This window comes from Mirounga angustirostris, unplaced genomic scaffold, assembly GCF_029215605.1.
Source record: "Mirounga angustirostris isolate CCGP_5_RB_7025 unplaced genomic scaffold, mMirAng1.0.hap1 SCAF_3, whole genome shotgun sequence".
In the NCBI taxonomy this organism is placed as follows: Eukaryota; Metazoa; Chordata; class Mammalia; order Carnivora; family Phocidae; genus Mirounga; species Mirounga angustirostris.
The window spans coordinates 107631024-107649222 of record NW_026991711.1 but is presented as its reverse complement, the minus strand read 5'-3'; the positions used below and the strand labels follow the sequence as shown (position 1 = coordinate 107649222).

Sequence of the window (18199 nt, the reverse complement as noted above, 5' to 3'; positions counted from 1 at the left end):
GACCTTAGAATATAAATGGTAAAAAAATGGTTCCAAACATGTGACCTCAAGAATATTAGATTCTGATGGCCTTGTATCTTTTGGTGGCATGTCTTGTATCTTTTGGTGGCCTGGTTACATTTTATGAATCCACGCTCATACAAGTCTGAGTAACCTCTGTTTGGAAATGGAACACGTCCTTCCTCTGATGACATTTTTTAAGTTGGCTTGCGTTATTAGTAGTTGTATTAGCTGGTTTCCTTATTTTCTTTCTCTGACTCATATCTTCACAAAGTAAGCAAGGGAGTGGGAAAGAAAGGCTCTGGAATCAACATGCAAAAATTACAGTGAAATTGTTTTGGGGAGCAAAATACATAGTTAGGATTTATATCCCAAGTATCTGAGCAAGAGCTATTGGTACAGATGCTCAAGCGACCACAAATATGGGACCAGTGGATTTTAAATCCTGGATTATAATATGATGGAAGCATTTTCCTGGGTCATCTGCAGCATCAGAAGTAGGAAGATATATCAGAAGTTTATACATACTGTTGGTTTAGCAGAAAGACTTGATTTCAAAAGATCAAGAGTACCAAGATCAAGCCTTGTTCATTCTTGTGATTCTTTCCCTAATGTCTCCTTCCTGATATGCCAAACCTACTCTCTGATTTTTTTTTTTTTTAGTCTTTTCCCTGGGCTAAAATCTTTTTCCTTTACTATTTCCTTTCTTTTTGAAATTCACACAGAATATTGAAAGTAACCAATTATAAAATATTTGGAACTGAAAGTAAGGTGTACTTGAACATGAAAAGTTATGGCATGGTTAACATCATTGCAGTTACTCTATTGGAAAACATACCTTACATGAGTCAGAAATGCAACATAACATACACACACATTAATTTTTGAATTGATCATGTCTATATGAACTGCTCATGTCTGAGAGATTAGGAGGACATCATAAAGCTCTGTATCTGCCTATAAGGCATTTGCATTTAGTTTGAATAATATAATGTTAGCACTAGAAGCGTTCTTAGAGATAATCCTGACAAGTTTGGTCATGTCACAGATTCATAATTTGCTCATAGTTCAGATAGTTCTCTACTCCTCCACTATTCTTCAGAAACTATACACTTCGTTTAGGACTTTTTTTTTAAACTTCATTACAGGATCATCAATGTTCTATGTTATTATGAAAGTATCCCAAGGCCATCCATAGTGCTTAGCATCAGTGCTAACATGAAAAGCTGAAGGTTAAGATAGAGAGTGTGACAATACTATAATTTGCCAGATGTATTTAGAGAAAGTTCAATTTTATTTATGTGCAGACTACTACTTCATCATTTTGTATGGATGCTGAATATTTCCTTTTTTATTATATATTCTATTTAATGTCTCAAAATGTATTCATTAAGAAATATTGCTTATTTAATGACTTTTTTCAATGACGTAGCAATTGGTGTTAACATTTGGGTGATATTAAAGCCAATAGTTAGTTATCCGAACCCAGTTCAAAGGAGAAAGTTTTATTATCTAATATGAATGCTAGGAGGTGATTTATATACTGAATAGTTCAGAGCATGGCCTTGAACAATTGTAGCTGCTTATTTTTTGTCATCTTTCTGGCAGGTGCCAAATTGTAATGCTTAATGATTCAACTTAAATTAACTAAAATGAATCCTCGTGAAAAAACATAATACCTGCCTGGTACAAGGGAGCTGATTATTATATTGCCTTCATTTACACAGAAGTTATTCATAATTCATTGACACCATTTCATTGCTAAGTTATGGGTTTTCTTTTTTTTTTTCTGAGCAAATGGAAAATATATAACTTTGTGCAGGTGTTCATGCTATTTATGCCATATTGAGTAGAGTGGTCAAAATGCTGCTCCTAGCTCATGGAAATTGCTAAATAAAGTTTATAACTAACCAACATGAAAAGCACTTTGAGGATATATAATAGTGTAGCCTCTTCAAACAGTGTTTCTCCAAACATTTATCTTTAATATGAATTTTATTTAAATAGCTAAAGATGCATGGAAAATGACACTAAAATATAGAAAAAAAATGACTTGTGGCAATGGTAAATTACAGCAGAGCATGGCATTTTATAGAGTATTTGAATGTTATAGATTTTTTAAATCCTTAATTAAATCAATTATAGGAAAGTAGATGCAAAGTGTCAGAGTTTGAAATGTAGATAAATGCATATTAACATGTAGAGAGAGTAAAGCATTGAATTTTAAATTAACTACAAAAATGGAAATCATTCCCTTTATTCCCACATTTTTCTTCTTTTCTATTATAAAAGATCTCATTTATAGGCCATAAGAGGAATTAGTAGTAAAGCTATTTAAAATGTGCAGCTTAATTAATTATTTTTACTCTAATCTGTCCTTGGGCAAAATACTTCCAAGTGGAAGAATTTGTTAGCCTAAAAGCCTCTGGGTTGGAATGCCTGCTTGAAAAATCACAGGAGTGAAAACTAGTCAATTGGGTAATCATTTCAATTGCAAAAACTGGTAATTAAGAAGGACTTCCAACCAGACACTGAGTTGGAAGTAGTTGATTTAGTGGTTTCACGTAGCTTATGTTGTCTTTATTTTTTAAAGACGACTTTACCAGGATTGGGAGATTGACCTCTTATTTTCTACCCTCTATTCCAGGGATTTACCTTCATCAAATCTAAATTATCCAATCTGGAAAGGAACAAGAACTCAGTAGATTTCTATAATTTTTATTTAGATATTTAAATAAATCTGACTCAAGGATAATTTCCTTCAATTTACAAATTTTGGGTGATTAGTGCTTCTTGTTACTCTTGTTTTGCAAGTGTTTAAAGGGATTGAAAAATCTTAAATAATCTGACCTCTTGCAAAATACTCCATAACTTGTTGGGCCATAAACAATGAGAAATAATTGCCTTAGTGAAGATACTAAGACTGATTTTTTTTTTTTTTAGTTTCTTATTTACTATTTTCTAAGTGTGTAGAATTTCATGTGCAAATTTAATTTATTTAAATTTAAAAGTAAATATGCAGAGTTATAATTAAAACAACAAGAAAATGTAAATAAGTAAATATTTTCCATATAGTGAAGCATCTGGTAAATGGTCACTATTTCATCTTTTTTTTGAGATGATGATGATGATGATGATGATGATGATGATTTAATTCCCTTCACCTATTTCACCCTCCCCCCACCAACCTTTCCCCTCTGGTAATCATTTGTTTGTTCTCCCTGGTTAAGACTCTATTTTTTGGTTTGTCTCTTTTTTTTTGTTGTTCATCTGTTTTGTTTCTTAAATTCCACATATAAGGGAAATCGTATGATATTTGTCTTCCTGACTGACTTATTTCACTTAGTATTATACCCTCTAGGTCCATCCACTTTGCTGGATATGGCAAGATTTCATTCTTTCTTTATGGTGGAGTAATATTCCATTGTATATACATACTGCATCTTGCCATAAGGATACAAAATGAAAGATTCTTAAATTTTCATTTTCTAGTATTTTATAATTATGTGGTTTAAATTATGCTGTGGTCATAGTATAGTCCTTAAGTCCATACAATATTCCATTGTATATACATACTGCATCTTGCCATAAGGATACAAAATGAAAGATTCTTAAATTTTCATTTTCTAGTATTTTATAATTATGTGGTTTAAATTATGGTGTGGTCATAGTATAGTCCTAAAAAACCTAATTCAGAAAAAAGTGATATATAAAACAACTTCCTTATGTGACATATTAAATGTATACTGTAAACTTTCATATAAAATCATGATTAAATATGTATTTATATATACACATATATAACATATACATAATAAAGAATTAGAAGGAAATGGGATACATTTACCATATTTTTCTGTTTACTGTTATCTCACTTAGAAGCTGGAGTGAAAAAAAGGTTTTACTCTTGGTGCCTTAGTTTTTTCCTCTGGAAAACGAAACACAAAAAATCTAGGCTAATGTTGTCTTATACTGCAGATAAAGTACACTAATGTTTATTGAAAGATACACTTTTAAAAATATATAACTAGGTCTTTCAAGATAGCAATGTTTCTGAAACATTTCCTATGACTGGTTTTAAGTTAGGCTGAAAAGCTCAAATTTTGATCTCTCTTACACTGCAGCCCAGCTTTTATTTGAAATACTTCTTCTGATTTTAGACAATTAAAAGGGGGGGGGTCTCAGAGTCTGTTTGACTTGCTTTTCTTCTTATTTTTAATTAAAGAATATACATGGCAAGAAATACTTGATATTCTGCATATATTTATGTTTCCATCTTCAAAAATTATAATGTTTAAGTGAGGAAGAGCTAGTGATGAGTGGAATAAAAAGATCTCAATTTTTATGCAGTAGAGGTTAAATATTTTGGAGGTCAGCAAGATTTCTTAGTAGTGAATATCAAGTAGTTTTCACTGATATTTTTTCTCCTAGCATGGAATACAAATTATTTTACTGAATACATGAGTATTCATATTTTAGTGTTTGCTTTTTGAGCATTATACACGACAGTATTGAGAATGAACCTGATAAATATGGTATATGTTGTCTTATGTGTCTTCTTTAATTTTCTCATTAATATTTGTCAGTTTTCAGTTTGCAGGTCTTGTGTACATTTTATTAAATGTTTTTTAAATATTTTATACTTATTATTTTGTAGTTTTATTTTAGCTCTTTAATTTTGAGATAATTTGAGACATAATAAGTAAAAAAATAGTATGAAGAGTATGCCCTTCCCTAATAATATAGTTACAACTATAATACAATTATAATTGATATTAAACTATTAATTGATCGATAGATCTTTCTCAAATTTCAATTGTACCAATAAAGTCTATTTTTCTGGACCGAGTTCTGGTCCTGGATTGCACATTGCAATTAATTATCCTGTTTCCTTATTTGCCTATAATCTAAGACATTGCCCAATCTTTTTCTAACTTTGTCTTGATACTTCTGAAGAGTATTGGCTTGTTGTTTTAGAATATCCCTCAATTTGGGTTTATTTGATATTTCCTCATGATTTAATTCTGGTTAAAAATTTTGGGAGAGAAACTACTATAGTGATATTGTGTCCTTCTTAGAGTATCACATCAAAAGGCACATGACAAGGGTATGTTTCATTAGAGGTGATATTAATTTTAATCACTTGGTTAAAGTGACATCTGATTCCACTGTAAATTTACTTTTTGTCCCTATGAAGTTAATAAATATTCTTGGGAAAAGAGTCTTTGGATTTTAGCACGTGTCCATGATTCCTGACTGAAACAATTACTGTAGTAGGTGTCAAGTGATAGTTTTCAATTTTAGTCAGTTCCTTCTACATTTATTAATTGAAAATCTCCTGTAAGGAAGAACTTCCTCTTGCCATCCTTCCATTTATTTATTTATATTTTATTTTTTCAATTATTTATGTCAGTATGGAATCATAGAAATTTATTTTATTCTATGCATTATAATCTATTACCATTATTTTTTGTTACTCAAATTGTCCCATATATGGTCATTGAGAAGCTTTGCAGGTGGAATCCTGCCTTCTCTTGACATGCCCCATCATTTTTTAAACAAGTCGTTATTTTCTGCCCTCTCAATATATTCCACACATACTTTTCCTGCCCCAGAGTATGTAATATTTTGTGTTGTTATTACAATTTTCATTTAATTTAATTTTAATTTGCAACTTTTTTTGCTAGTATACACAAATAAAATTGTTTTTTTTTTTCTATTCTCTGAACTTACTCAACTCATTTATTAGTTCTGGTAAATTTTTTGTGGCTTCCTTAGGATATTCTACAAAAATGAGCCTTTCATCTGCATCTCAGTCTGAATTGGGATCCAGATAAATTCCATATATTGTCAATCACTGATATGTCTCTTAAATCTCTATAATATAGGGTCCACTCTAACTTTGTTATTTGGAATTTGTTATTTGCAATTTTCTGTTGTAAAAACCAGGTAACATGGCATGTAGAGTTTCAAAGTCTAGATTTGCATATTGCATACTATGGCATTGTTTAACATCTTCAATTGTCCTTGTATTACCTGGACATTGTGTGTGTATATATGTATATGTATGTGTATATATGTATTGCATGTGTATGTATGTGTGTGTATGTATATATATATGTATGCATGGCTACTACATGTGTTTTTGCGTATTTTTATAAAAAATAAAATGTATTATTTTGATGTTGTAGCCTATATATTTATTTTTCTTTTTTTTTTTTTAAAGATTTTATTTATTTATTTGAGAGAGAGAGAATGAGAGACAGAGAGCATGAGAGGGAGGAGGGTCAGAGGGAGAAGCAGACTCCCTGCCAAGCAGGGAGCCCGATGCGGGACTCGATCCCGGGACTTCAGGACCATGACCTGAGCCGAAGGCAGTCGCTTAACCAACTGAGCCACCCAGGCGCCCCTATATTTATTTTTCAAGAGCAGATATTGTATTTTGCTCTTTTTTTTTTTTTGCTGTTGTTACCTCTATGCTGTCATAGTTAAGGGCATTGTTCCTGGAGCCTAGAATCAAATCATGTCTCCACCACTTCTACTTCTTCCTCCCTCTTTTTCTTTTTTAAACAGATTGACCATAATACCATTTCATATCATACAGATCACCCATTTAAATTAAACATACAATAAAATGCTTTTAGTGTATTCACAGAGTTGTGCAACTATTATCACAATCGATTTTAGAACATTTCATCACACTACAGAGAAACCTTGCACCCTCAGCCATCAATCCTTGATCTTCCCTCCTCCCATCCTTTGTCAACCATAAATCCGTATACTGTCTCTGTGGATTTGTCTATTCTGGACATTTCATATAAATAGAATCATACAATATATATGGTCCTTTTTGACTAGCTTTTTTCACTTAGCACAATGTTTTTGAAGTTCATTAGTTTTATAACATATATAGTAGAGTTGGAAGAAAGAATTGAGTGTGACATAATAGAGGGAGGCAGGTTGTAGTAGGGAAATCAAGGTAAGTTTCCCTCATTGAAAAAGTGCTTTTGAGTTAATTCTTGAAGGGGGTGAGCTAGCTGGCCAAGTGGGTATTTTGGGGAAGGGTCTCTCAGGCATAGAGAACAACCAGTGCGAAGAACCTATATGTATTTCATATATTTGAGACACAATCAGGAGAGCACTGTGGCCAGAATAGAGAATGAATATGGAGAATAGTAGGTGATAATTCCAGACAGGTAGCAGGGGTCAGGTCATATAAGATATCATAAACCATTTCAAGGACTTTGAAGAATCTTAAAAAAGATTAGATGTATAGATGCACTCACATCTGGATGTAAAAAGGTTGTAACTTTTTACTTACTTTTTTTTTGCATTACTGTTAATTTTTTTGTTTTGAGTTTCTGCTTCATCTAATAGACTTCTATTGAATAAGATGAATTTTAAATTGAGACACATTTCTAGAGTATGTTTCTTAATTTTAATGATCATAGGCAATCACGCTAACAACTGTGTAAGACTTTTTGCCATTCTGAAAATAAGCAGCATTTTACAAGACTGTATTATCGTTCAAGAAACTGATGACAGTGTTCACTTCTGAGGAAAAGGGTGTAAGGTTGGGAATTGGAGATGGAAAGGAGTGTGTGCATGATTATTGCAATTGTTAAAAATAAGTTCAACGCATTTTGTATGTAAATTATGCTTCAGCGAAGTTGATTGAAAAAACTGTATGTATAGTAAGGAAGATGTGTATATGAAAGTATATATAGTCAATGCAGCCTGATCCTCCAGTAGTTTTCATTGAGTTTATTTTTTTCAACAGTTATGTCTTTTTTTATTTTTATTTTTTTTAACAGTTATGTCTTTAATTTGATTAATAAAGAAGTATTTTAAGATATTACCACATATTTATGAAAATTCAAATAGAGTTTTATTAACTCACCTTGCTGCCATTACATATAATTTTATAAATATTTTCACCTTTATTGAAGTGACCTTGGAATAACCTGTGACCACAGGTATAAGATTTAATAAATATAGTGTATCGGTAAAATAATAATATCATATATTATAATTTTACATATTATAAATAGTGATAATATAATATAAATAAATAAAAATACTTAAGTACACATTTTGGATGTAACCTTCAATGACAAATCTGTCATCACTTTCTTAAAGTGACATTTAACAAATCAAATGAGTGGTTTTTTTTAATCTACTTTTTAAATTTAAAATCAATTAGCCAAGGTATAGTACATCATTGGTTTTTGATATAATGTTCAGTGATTCATCAGTTCAGTTAACACCCAGTGCTCATCACGTCACATGCCCTCCTTACTGCCCATCACCCGGTTACCCCATCGCCCCACCCACTTCCCTTTCCCCAACTCAAATGAGGGTTATTTTTTTGTTTTATTTTGTTTTGCTTTGGCTAGCAAATGTTTAGAATGTTTAGAACAGCAAATGTTTAGAATGTTTAGAACAGGAGATATAACCCCTCTCTTCACACATACAACAAACAAAAATCTTTGATTTCCAAAATTGGAAATCAGTTAGAGTTCTAACACTCAAGGTGATGGGAGTTTCAGGACAGTCAGCTTCAATGTAATATGACTTGCTTAATTAAAATCACTACTTTTTAATTTTCCCTCAAAGTTAATAAATTGGCTTAATAACCTTTGTGACTCAGAAATTTCCAGTTGACGCGCAACCAAAAGAGAAATGGAACTCAAGGATCTTACCAAAGTGGACATTAATTTTACCTGTAAGCATAGGTTTGATGATGTGATGGTCTCAGAAGTTGAAAAACCATTGTTTACAAATGGAAATCTCTTGTAAAAGTTTATTTTTTAAGTTGATTCTTTATCATTTGTAACACTTTTGAAAATAGGAATAAGACTCAGAGTATTTTAAAAAACTACCTTTACAAGCTTATCTCATTGCTACCACATCATGCAAAAATAATTATAGCAAACATTTATGAAGAGCTTATTATGTAAACATGCTGAGTGTTGTATGAATATTATTTAACAGTTTCTAAAATTTTACGATACGTATGAATTCTGCTTTTTTGTTAAAGAAGAAGAAAGAGAGGCCAGGAGAAGTGAAATAACAAGTCCCAGGTTGCACAATAAGAAAAAGTTCAAAAACAGTCCCAAACATTCTGACTTCAGAGCCCAGGCTGATAATCCTAGGCTATACTTTCTTTACAGATGTAGTGTTAAATGAATTTCTTTCTACCCTTCTCCTGTATAGTTTTATTCATACATACACACACCGGAAAACACATCTTCATGCGTACAAATAATCATCCTTTTGTGCAGAATACTTTTTTTTTAACCTCTTACAATGTAGCATCTAAAATAGTATTTGATTTTTGTCAGATATTCAGTAAATCCCAATTTGAAAAATTAAGACTGGCATTTCAGTATAGCTTTGACATACGAGGTTTTGATTTAAAATATACTTCTTTGACTAGCTCTTCATTTTTCCTAGTAAAATATTAAAATGCCAGGAGGGTTGTATTTAGACAATGATCTAGAGAGTAACAGCACTGAAATATTTATCAAAGGCATGAATGTGATCCTAGGAAGATTATGCCTACAGTGTTTCAGTAAAACACAAATTTGCTAATGCCATTTTACAAAGAAAAGATTATATCTTTGGGTACACAACCAAGTAAAGTACAAAGCTGAGTTCAAAGTTCAGATAAATATACCTTTAAAAAAGTAAGAAGCAAAACAAGGAAACTCAAACACAAGAAGAAATGTTTTTTAATCACTCTTTTATTAACTGATTTGATAATCATCGAACATTAAATATGTTCTATTCGAAGCACTTGAGTTACAAAAATGAAAGATAAAATTGCTGGTTTCAAATATTTCAGTCTTGCCAGGGAGATGGATAAAATATAAGCTCTTATGATTTTCTCTACTGAGTGTTATAATAAATGTGTGTAGACACTGTCTGGGTATACAGAGGAAGGAGCCATTTTGCTTTGGGCAGCGGGGAAAGGATTCTCAAGTCACTCCTGAATGGGTCTCACAGTGGACATTTTTGGAAGGAATTCAAAGCAGAAAGAACTTACTGAAAAATATTCAGTTTTTTTTTTTTAAAGTTTGCTCTTTATTAATACTATCCGCTTTTGATTCTCAAACTAATGTATCTAAATTAGAAATTTGGACAAACTATAACTTTAATACCCCAATCATATATGAAAGCACAATAATCAAAACATTAGAAACTTGCTCAAATTCCAGTTAGGAGTGGCTATAACACTTGGGGGATATAACAGTTTATTCTTCTTTTTAGTCCTCTGTGTGACCTTAGAGAATATCTTATCCTATCTCTTTCCTTGAAATAAGAGCAAAGCTAAGTCGTTGCTTTTTACTATCCCATTTTATAGATTAGGGGACTGAGTTCCAAGAAGGCAAATAGCTTATCTGGGTCAAAATAATGAATCTAAAATAGGGTTCCCTTCTACTACTTCTCTCAAGCATATCCTCTGGATCTTTTCCCCACCTTCTTCCACCTGTTCTCTGGCCCCAGCAGGCTTTCTTGTAGTCACCTGACTTACTGTCCTCTGGTGTCTGGTTGAGTATGGTCAATAGAGAGATCAGAAAGAAGGAGTATAAAATCAAAGTAATTCCTTCTCTAATCTACCTCTATGACAGGTTTGCCTCTTTAACCAAGGCCGGTAACACAATAGGCAGTCTTTTAGATGATTGCTGTGAATGTTGTTCTTTTCAAATTTGTTTGGACACTAATGACGTTTTGATACTTCATAGTCTTCAACTCACTCACGCAAGTTAAATATAGCCAGCTATCCTTAAATTAGATATTTCTCAGTTTTGAGTTGCTGATTAACCACATCACCATTCTCTCCAAAGTTAGAACAACGTCAGTTGTTTCTTTGTAACCTGTAACACTTGTCACACCTGACTGTGGCAAGGGGCCAAGTTGTCATTTCTCATAATGATCATTTATGATCCTGGCAGTGAGGCAATCAACTGGGGTTTTCGGGAAGCTTCCTGTTTGCTTGGCTTTTAAATTGTTTGGTTCAACATTTAGCATCTGGGTGTTGGAATTATGTTGTCTGGTTTATAAAACTGAATATTTTTAGTATTTTCCCCTCATTGGTTCTAATGCTTTCAATAAGGCACCAGGGAAGTTTCAAGATGGGTAATCATGTGATTAGTGATTAAATTCGTGACACGTAATTTCAAGTATTTGTGGCATTACCAATTTAATTGTCTATCTAGAGGACACATGTGAGATTAAGTGCTGTGTCAAGAAATGCATTTTCTGAATGAATATGAATTCTTATTTTGAAACATGAGCCTATTTATAGGTTCAAGGTGAAAATGCCTCAAAATTATGCCATAATGGTACATTACCATATAACATGGTAAAGTGCAATTTATGATGACAAAGCTTCTGCACTGTAAATAAAGATGCTGATTAAGCTTACAAGGTGCAGTATTTGTGAACTTATGATAAAAATGTTTTAACATGGAGATGAAAAGGTATAATTTAGTGGATTTCACGTCTCTGTTCCACATGGAACTCTAACCAGTGAAATGAGATGTCTGAAGTCAGCTCAATTCTTAGTAGAACCTACTGTACCCTATTAAAGTCACATGTATAATTATAGACTGAGTTTAATGTTGCTTTTTTTCCTCTTTCTCTGTGTCAGCAGAAGTAGAGAAGTAAACTACTAAACTCAATCAGTGTTAAAATTCATAAAGGTTGCTATATTCCAAATAGGCTTTTGGTAACAACATAGAAAAACTTTCATTGTCATAAGCCTAGCTATTTGTTATCCATTAAAAAATTTTATTTATATCTATTAAAATTTTGTTTTCATTCTTAGTGATTCATCAAAGTGTGTATTTTGTTCATGCAAAATATGATACTGGATGGAAAAGAGAATCAAAGGTATTACTATAGTTCCTAACTTGAAGGAGCATAGATAAAATAATAAAGACAGTACATACATATATGCTAATATCAAAGACTTTCTCTACTTTCTTTAACTAAGGCAAATTTTTTTAAAAGATTTTATTTATTGAGAGAGAGAGCGAGTGAGAGACAGCACAAGCTGGGGGAGGGGCAGATGGAGAGGGAGAAGCAGACTCCCCGCTGAGAAGGGAGGTGGGTGTGGGACTCAATCCCAGGACACTGGAATCATGACCAAAGCTGAAGGCAGATGCTTAACCACTGAGCCACCCAGAAGCCCCTAGGGCAAATTTTATTTTTCATTTATTTATTTTTTTTTTAAGATTTTATTTATTTGTCTCACACACAGAGAGAGAGAGAGAGAGTGCACAAGCAGGGGAGGGACAAAGGGAGAGGGAGAAGCAGGCTCTCTGCTGAGCAGGGAGCCCCATTCAGAGTTCTATCCCAGGACCCTGGGATCATGACCTGAGTCGAAGGCAGACGTTTAACTGACTGAGCCACGCAGGCTCCCTGCAAATTTTATATATAAAATTGAAATCAGATCTCAGTTGCTTTGGGTCTGAAATAGCCTCAAATCCCTTAGTAAATCTGTGATCTTGGGTTGATTATATAACCTTGTTAAGCTTCAATCCTCTTCAATGAATGTGAGATGAAACGGTCTCTACCTATCTGTTAATGTGAAGATTAAAATTAGGTTTTATACATGTAATGCATACACATCTCGTACATTGTAAGCATTCATGAAGTGTTAGCTTTTGCTGTTTACAGAAAAATAATGGTAAAAGGACTAATGAATGAATGAGTGAAAAGCCTCATGAGTTTTGATAAAAAGTGAATTAGGAAGTCCTTCGTTTACAAATACTGCTCTGCTATTTGTATTCTTCTTCACCCTTCATAAAATACCAAGTGTTAATCCTTTTTCTGGACAAATGCAGCTGATCTTAATTGGTCTCTCTGCAGCTCTTTTGTTTTTATCTAATCTAGTCTCTACACCAGAGGCAGAATAATCTTTAAAACTACAAACCGATAATGATATTAATGTGCTTAAAAAACATGAGTGATTTACTATAACTCTCAGAACAAAACTCAGATCCATGGCCTTGGTCTATAAGAAGGAAAGCCCTATACATTAGCCCTTTTGGCCTTTCTCACCAGGCTTTTCAGGAGATCTTCTTAGATGTCTGAGCTACCTTCATGCTCCCTTACTCTTTGTTCATTTTCCCCACATTTTATGTTCCCCCTTCTTCTTGGCTTTTATACCACGTCTTCTCTCTGCTCCATGCCCTTCCTTCTGTCTTTCTCTTTTCCTCTCCTATTGACTATTCATCATCCCCATTCTCAGGAAAATCTTCCCAGATAGCACATTGGAACAGCTATCATTTTTACACTCTGATAGCAAACAATCTTTCCTTCATCATTATAATTTTAAAAAAAATACTTATTGAAACTTAAAGTAGATATAAATCTTAAAACTTGGCTCTTCTAAGAGGAAGGACTGAAACTGTTGGCTTAATCAGCCCATGCTGCTATAACAAAATACCATAGACTGGGTGGCTTAAGCAACAAGACATTTATTTCTTACAGTTCTAGAGGCTGAGAAATCAAGATCAGGTTGCCAGTATGATCAGGTTCAGGTGACAACCCTCTTCCTGGCTTGCAGTGCCTGCCTTCTTGCAGGGGGCTGGGGCAGGGAAGGGGGAGGGGAGAGAGAGAGAGAGAGAAAATATATATTCTTAATTCAAAACGATGAATAAGTATATCCGTGGTAAGGTTATTTTCTTTCTGTATTTTTCATGTCACATTCTCTCTTCTGGATATCTGAGATCTTCATTCAACTAACAAGTATATGCTCATATTTAACTATTGCTCTATTCATCCACTGATTTCCTAAAGAGTTGAGAACTATTTGGGTAGGCCACCTGTGGTTTAGGATTAGAAGCAAAAGCGAAATAAAATGACTAGATGATAAATCCATTAATTTTCCTTTTAATCCCTCTCTTCCCATCCTGCCCTGCCCACTCTGTCCATGGGAAACATTGTTTGTTTGTTTGTTTTGTCACCATAGATTAGTTTGCATTTTTAAATTTATATGAGTGGTATCATATACTATGTATTTCTTTTTGCCTGGCTTCTTTCACTTGGCATAATTCTTCTGAAATCCATCCATATTGTTACATGCATCAATAGTTCATCTTTTTTTTCCCCCTCACTAGTATTATATTGTATGTGTTAAGGAAAAAGTATATCCATGACACTTGTTAAAACATCAATGTAGGCTTTTTCAGGACTATCACAAGATATATAAGGGAGTATTGCAGTGGAATTTTGTAGTAGGGGGAAAAGATGCACTCAACACTGAACACAAGGAAAAGTAGAAATTTATAGGCAAGGAGCAGAGTGGGTTGCTAATGGATGAACAATTTCTAAGAGGAAACATCAGAAGTACGGGAGGATTCTGGGTACACTGACCTAACAAGATTCTTGGTGATGGCAGGACAAAGTGATCAGACTTCACCAGGAGAGTACAGGGGATGAAGAATTCAGTCAGATATTGATGGTGATTAGATAACAAGAGTGGGAGATTCTGGCTAAACTGACTTAGCATAAATTTTATTAAAGTCGAGCTCCTGAGGACATACCCAAGCATAAGATAATATGGATATATGCAGTTTGTTTATGCATAAATCTGTACATGGACATTAAGTGGCTTTCAGTTTGTGCTTATTAAAAGTAGAGCTGCTGTGAACATTTGTGTACAAGTCTTTATATAGATATATGCTTTAATTTCCTTGGGTAAATAAATGCCAGGGAATAGAAGGGTAGATCATATGCTAGTTGAATGTTTAACTTTTTAAGAAAATGCCAAATTGTTTTCCAAGTTGGTTGTACCATTTTCTGTTTCCACAAGTTCCTCCACATGTTCAGCCATTTTAGTTTCATTCTAAGAATAGTGCAGTAATTTTAACTTTATTTCCCTGATGTCTAATGATGTCAGTTATCTTTTTATATGTTTATTTGCCATGCATATATCTTCTTCAATAAAGTGTTTTTTCAAGACTGTTTCCCATTTTTTATTGGGTTATATATTCATTATATTTTTGAGTTTTGGAAGTGTTTTTTGTTTTGTTTTTTTTTTACTCAATATGGGTCCTTTGCTAGACCTAAGATTTGCAAATATTTTTTAGGGTTTATGACTTATCTTTTCATTGTCTTACCACTGTCCTTTGAAGTGTAGAAGTTTTATAATTTGACTGAGTTCATTTTATTAATGTTTCTCATGAATCATGCTTTTGATGTCATACCTAAGAAATCTTTGCTTACCCCAAGATTATAAAAATTTTCTTCCATATTTTTCTTTAGAAGTTTTATAGTTTATATTTTGCACTTAGGTCTATGATATACTTTCAGTTGATTTTTTTATATAGATGGAAATTTAGTTTTTGTGTATGCCTATTTATTTATTCAAGTACCATTTGTTGAAAAAACTCTCCTTTTTAAAAAATTTTGTCAAAAATTAGTTATCCATATATGTTTGGGTCTGTTTGTGAACTCTCTCATCTGTTTCACTGATGTATTTCTCTATCTTTTTCCAATACTATGCTGTCTTGGTAACTGTCAATTTATTAGGTCAACTTATTTTTTACCATTTTTTTGTATTCTAGATATTTTGTATTTCCAAACAAAATTTGGAATTAGCTTGTCAATTTCTAGAAAATGTCTGCTGAGTTTTTATGGGGATTAGGTATAATTTACCAGTTTGAGGAGAGATGTATCTTAATAGTTTTGAATCTTACAAACCATGAATAGGGCATTTCTCTTTATTTATTTGGGGTTTTATTAGTTTCTCTTAACAATGTTTTGTAGTTTTTAGGTTTTTATAGCTATTTTTATGTAAGTCACTAAGTATTTCATATTTGTTTATACCACTGTAAATTTTTTTTTAATTTTCAATTATTTATTGTTAATATATGGAATTTTTTGTAGCAATCTTGTATCATACAGCTTTACTAGGTATATTAGTTAGTCGAAGCAGCTTTTTATTTTTTTGTAGAGTCTATTGAATTTTTTATGTAGAGGATTATCTCACCTGCAAATAAATGCAGTTTGATTTCATCCTCTTTTTTTCCCCAATCTGTAACAACAACAAAAATTGTTTTCTTGCCTTATTATAATGACTAAAAACTCTAGAACAAGTTTGAGTAGAAGTGAGAGTGATCATTCCTCTTGTTCTTAGTTTAATTTCTATTCTGGGTTTTTATCAGGAATGGATGTTAGATCCTATAAGTAATTTCTCTGCATTTATTAAGATCTTCCTATGTGCTGTCTTTTTTTGTCTGTTAGTATGGTAAATTATACTAATAGATTTTTTAAATGTTAGATCAATCTTTATTTCTGGAATAAACCCCACTTCGTCATTATGTATTGTCCATTTTATGGTTCTCAACCATTTTTTTTAATGTCATTGATTTTTCTCTATTGCTTTTTTCTCTTTTTACTATTTCTTTGATTTCTCTATCTTTATTCCCCCCCCCTTTTTATACTTTAGTTTTAGCATTTTTGTTGAGGGCATTAATTTGAGACATTTCTTCTTCTTTTGTGTCTTTTCTTGCCTAGTAGCTTAGTGGTAAATTTTTCCTATTTCCATTAAAATACCTGAGCTCTGTCCTGGGAAACAGTTAAGCTATTTGGGAACAGTTTGATCCTTTGAGGTCTTCCTTTAGGTTTTGTTAGGAGTAGAGCAGAGTTAGTCTAGGGTTAATTAATTAACATTGCTGAGGCAAGACCCTTCCAGCTACTCTATCCAGACTCCCAGAATTGGAAAGTTTTCTAGTCTCGTTGGTGTTTACAAGCACAATTCATGGACCTGTGTGAATTTTGGGAACTCTTCTAATTCTTGTTGCTTCAGATGCTTGTGCATGTGCACAATACTTTGCTGAATCCCCTAGGACAGCCCTATGCAGATATCTAGAGTTCTCTTTCAATTACATTCTCTTCCCTGTGAGATCTAACCCCATTGTCCTCCTTTAATTCTCAGCCCTATCCCACTCAGGGTGTTGTCTAGGTTCTGTTGGGTTCTTCTCTGCTATGCCGCTACCTGAATCTCTCTCAGGGCTTTAGCCATGGCCATTATGAGACACACTCAGTTTATTTCCTAAATTAATTAGAACTCTTTGTCCTTTGTTACCTGATGTCCAATATACTGAAAAGCCTTGTTTTATATATTTTGTTCAGTTTTTTAGTTGTTTTATTGAGAAGGTAATCTAGTCCTTTATTTTGGACTAAGTGGAAGTTTGGTATTTATTTTTAAACTTTTATTTCCAGTACATATATATCTGGTTTAATCATTCATTGTGAAAATTTTCCTGAAGGAAAAACCTGGGTCTTATAGTTCTTTATGTTCTTTTTATATTTTGAGAGTCTGATGAGTGTTCACTGGATGTTTGATGATTCTTAATAAAGATAAATGTTTATTAGTAATCATAATCTCATGTTTTTGACCTGGTGATTTTGTTTTATAATACTGAAAAAATGCAGTTGCTTATATGGAATGAATGATTAGTAAATAGAGATATACTTAAAATATTGAATAAACATATTGTAAACACTAGGAATGATTAAAACATTTAAAATAAGCTATAAAGAATTTTATGATAATACATTTAGTAAAATGCATTTTTATCTGATGATTTTTATTGATTAAATCCAACTAATCTTATTTTTTTTAATTTTTTGAAGCAAAACTAGATGTGGATATAGGAATATCTATATATTCATTTAATATATATATATTTACATTTATTTCAGGTGATTGTCAAATCTGGGCCAGGAACTTTCCTCAGTTTAGCTGTTTATGACAATTATATCTTCTGGTCAGACTGGGGAAGAAGAGCTATTCTGCGTTCCAACAAGTACACAGGAGGAGATACAAAAATTCTTCGTTCTGATATTCCACATCAACCAATGGGAATCATAGCTGTTGCCAATGACACCAATAGCTGTAAGTTACACTAGAAGCCAAATGTATTTCTTAATTATATAATCTCTCAAAAAGTTATGTTTTCTAGTAATACTTAGTTGGATTTTGTTTTCTTAAAGTTCCTGGGGATAGTGTTTAGGATTTGACTATTCAGTACATTAAAATTATCTGAAATGCTCAAGGTAACTTCTGTAGTTTTTAATTTTCACCAGAAGAACAATTCCTTTTTAATCACTTGTTTCTGGAAATTTATTCTCTCTCACTCTCAATCTTTGAATATTCCAATCAAGTTGTTTCCATGAA

General features: G+C 32.6%; 1 protein-coding gene across 1 annotated transcript in view; it reads left to right on the top strand.

The window, feature by feature from the left end:
- Positions 1-18199, top strand: part of LRP1B (LDL receptor related protein 1B) — a 1839752-nt gene that overhangs the window by 1526167 nt on the left and 295386 nt on the right. The window contains exon 44 of the mRNA XM_045868938.3: positions 17725-17917. Coding sequence (XP_045724894.2) covers positions 17725-17917 — 193 coding nt within the window. The remainder of the gene's footprint in view (positions 1-17724; positions 17918-18199) is intronic.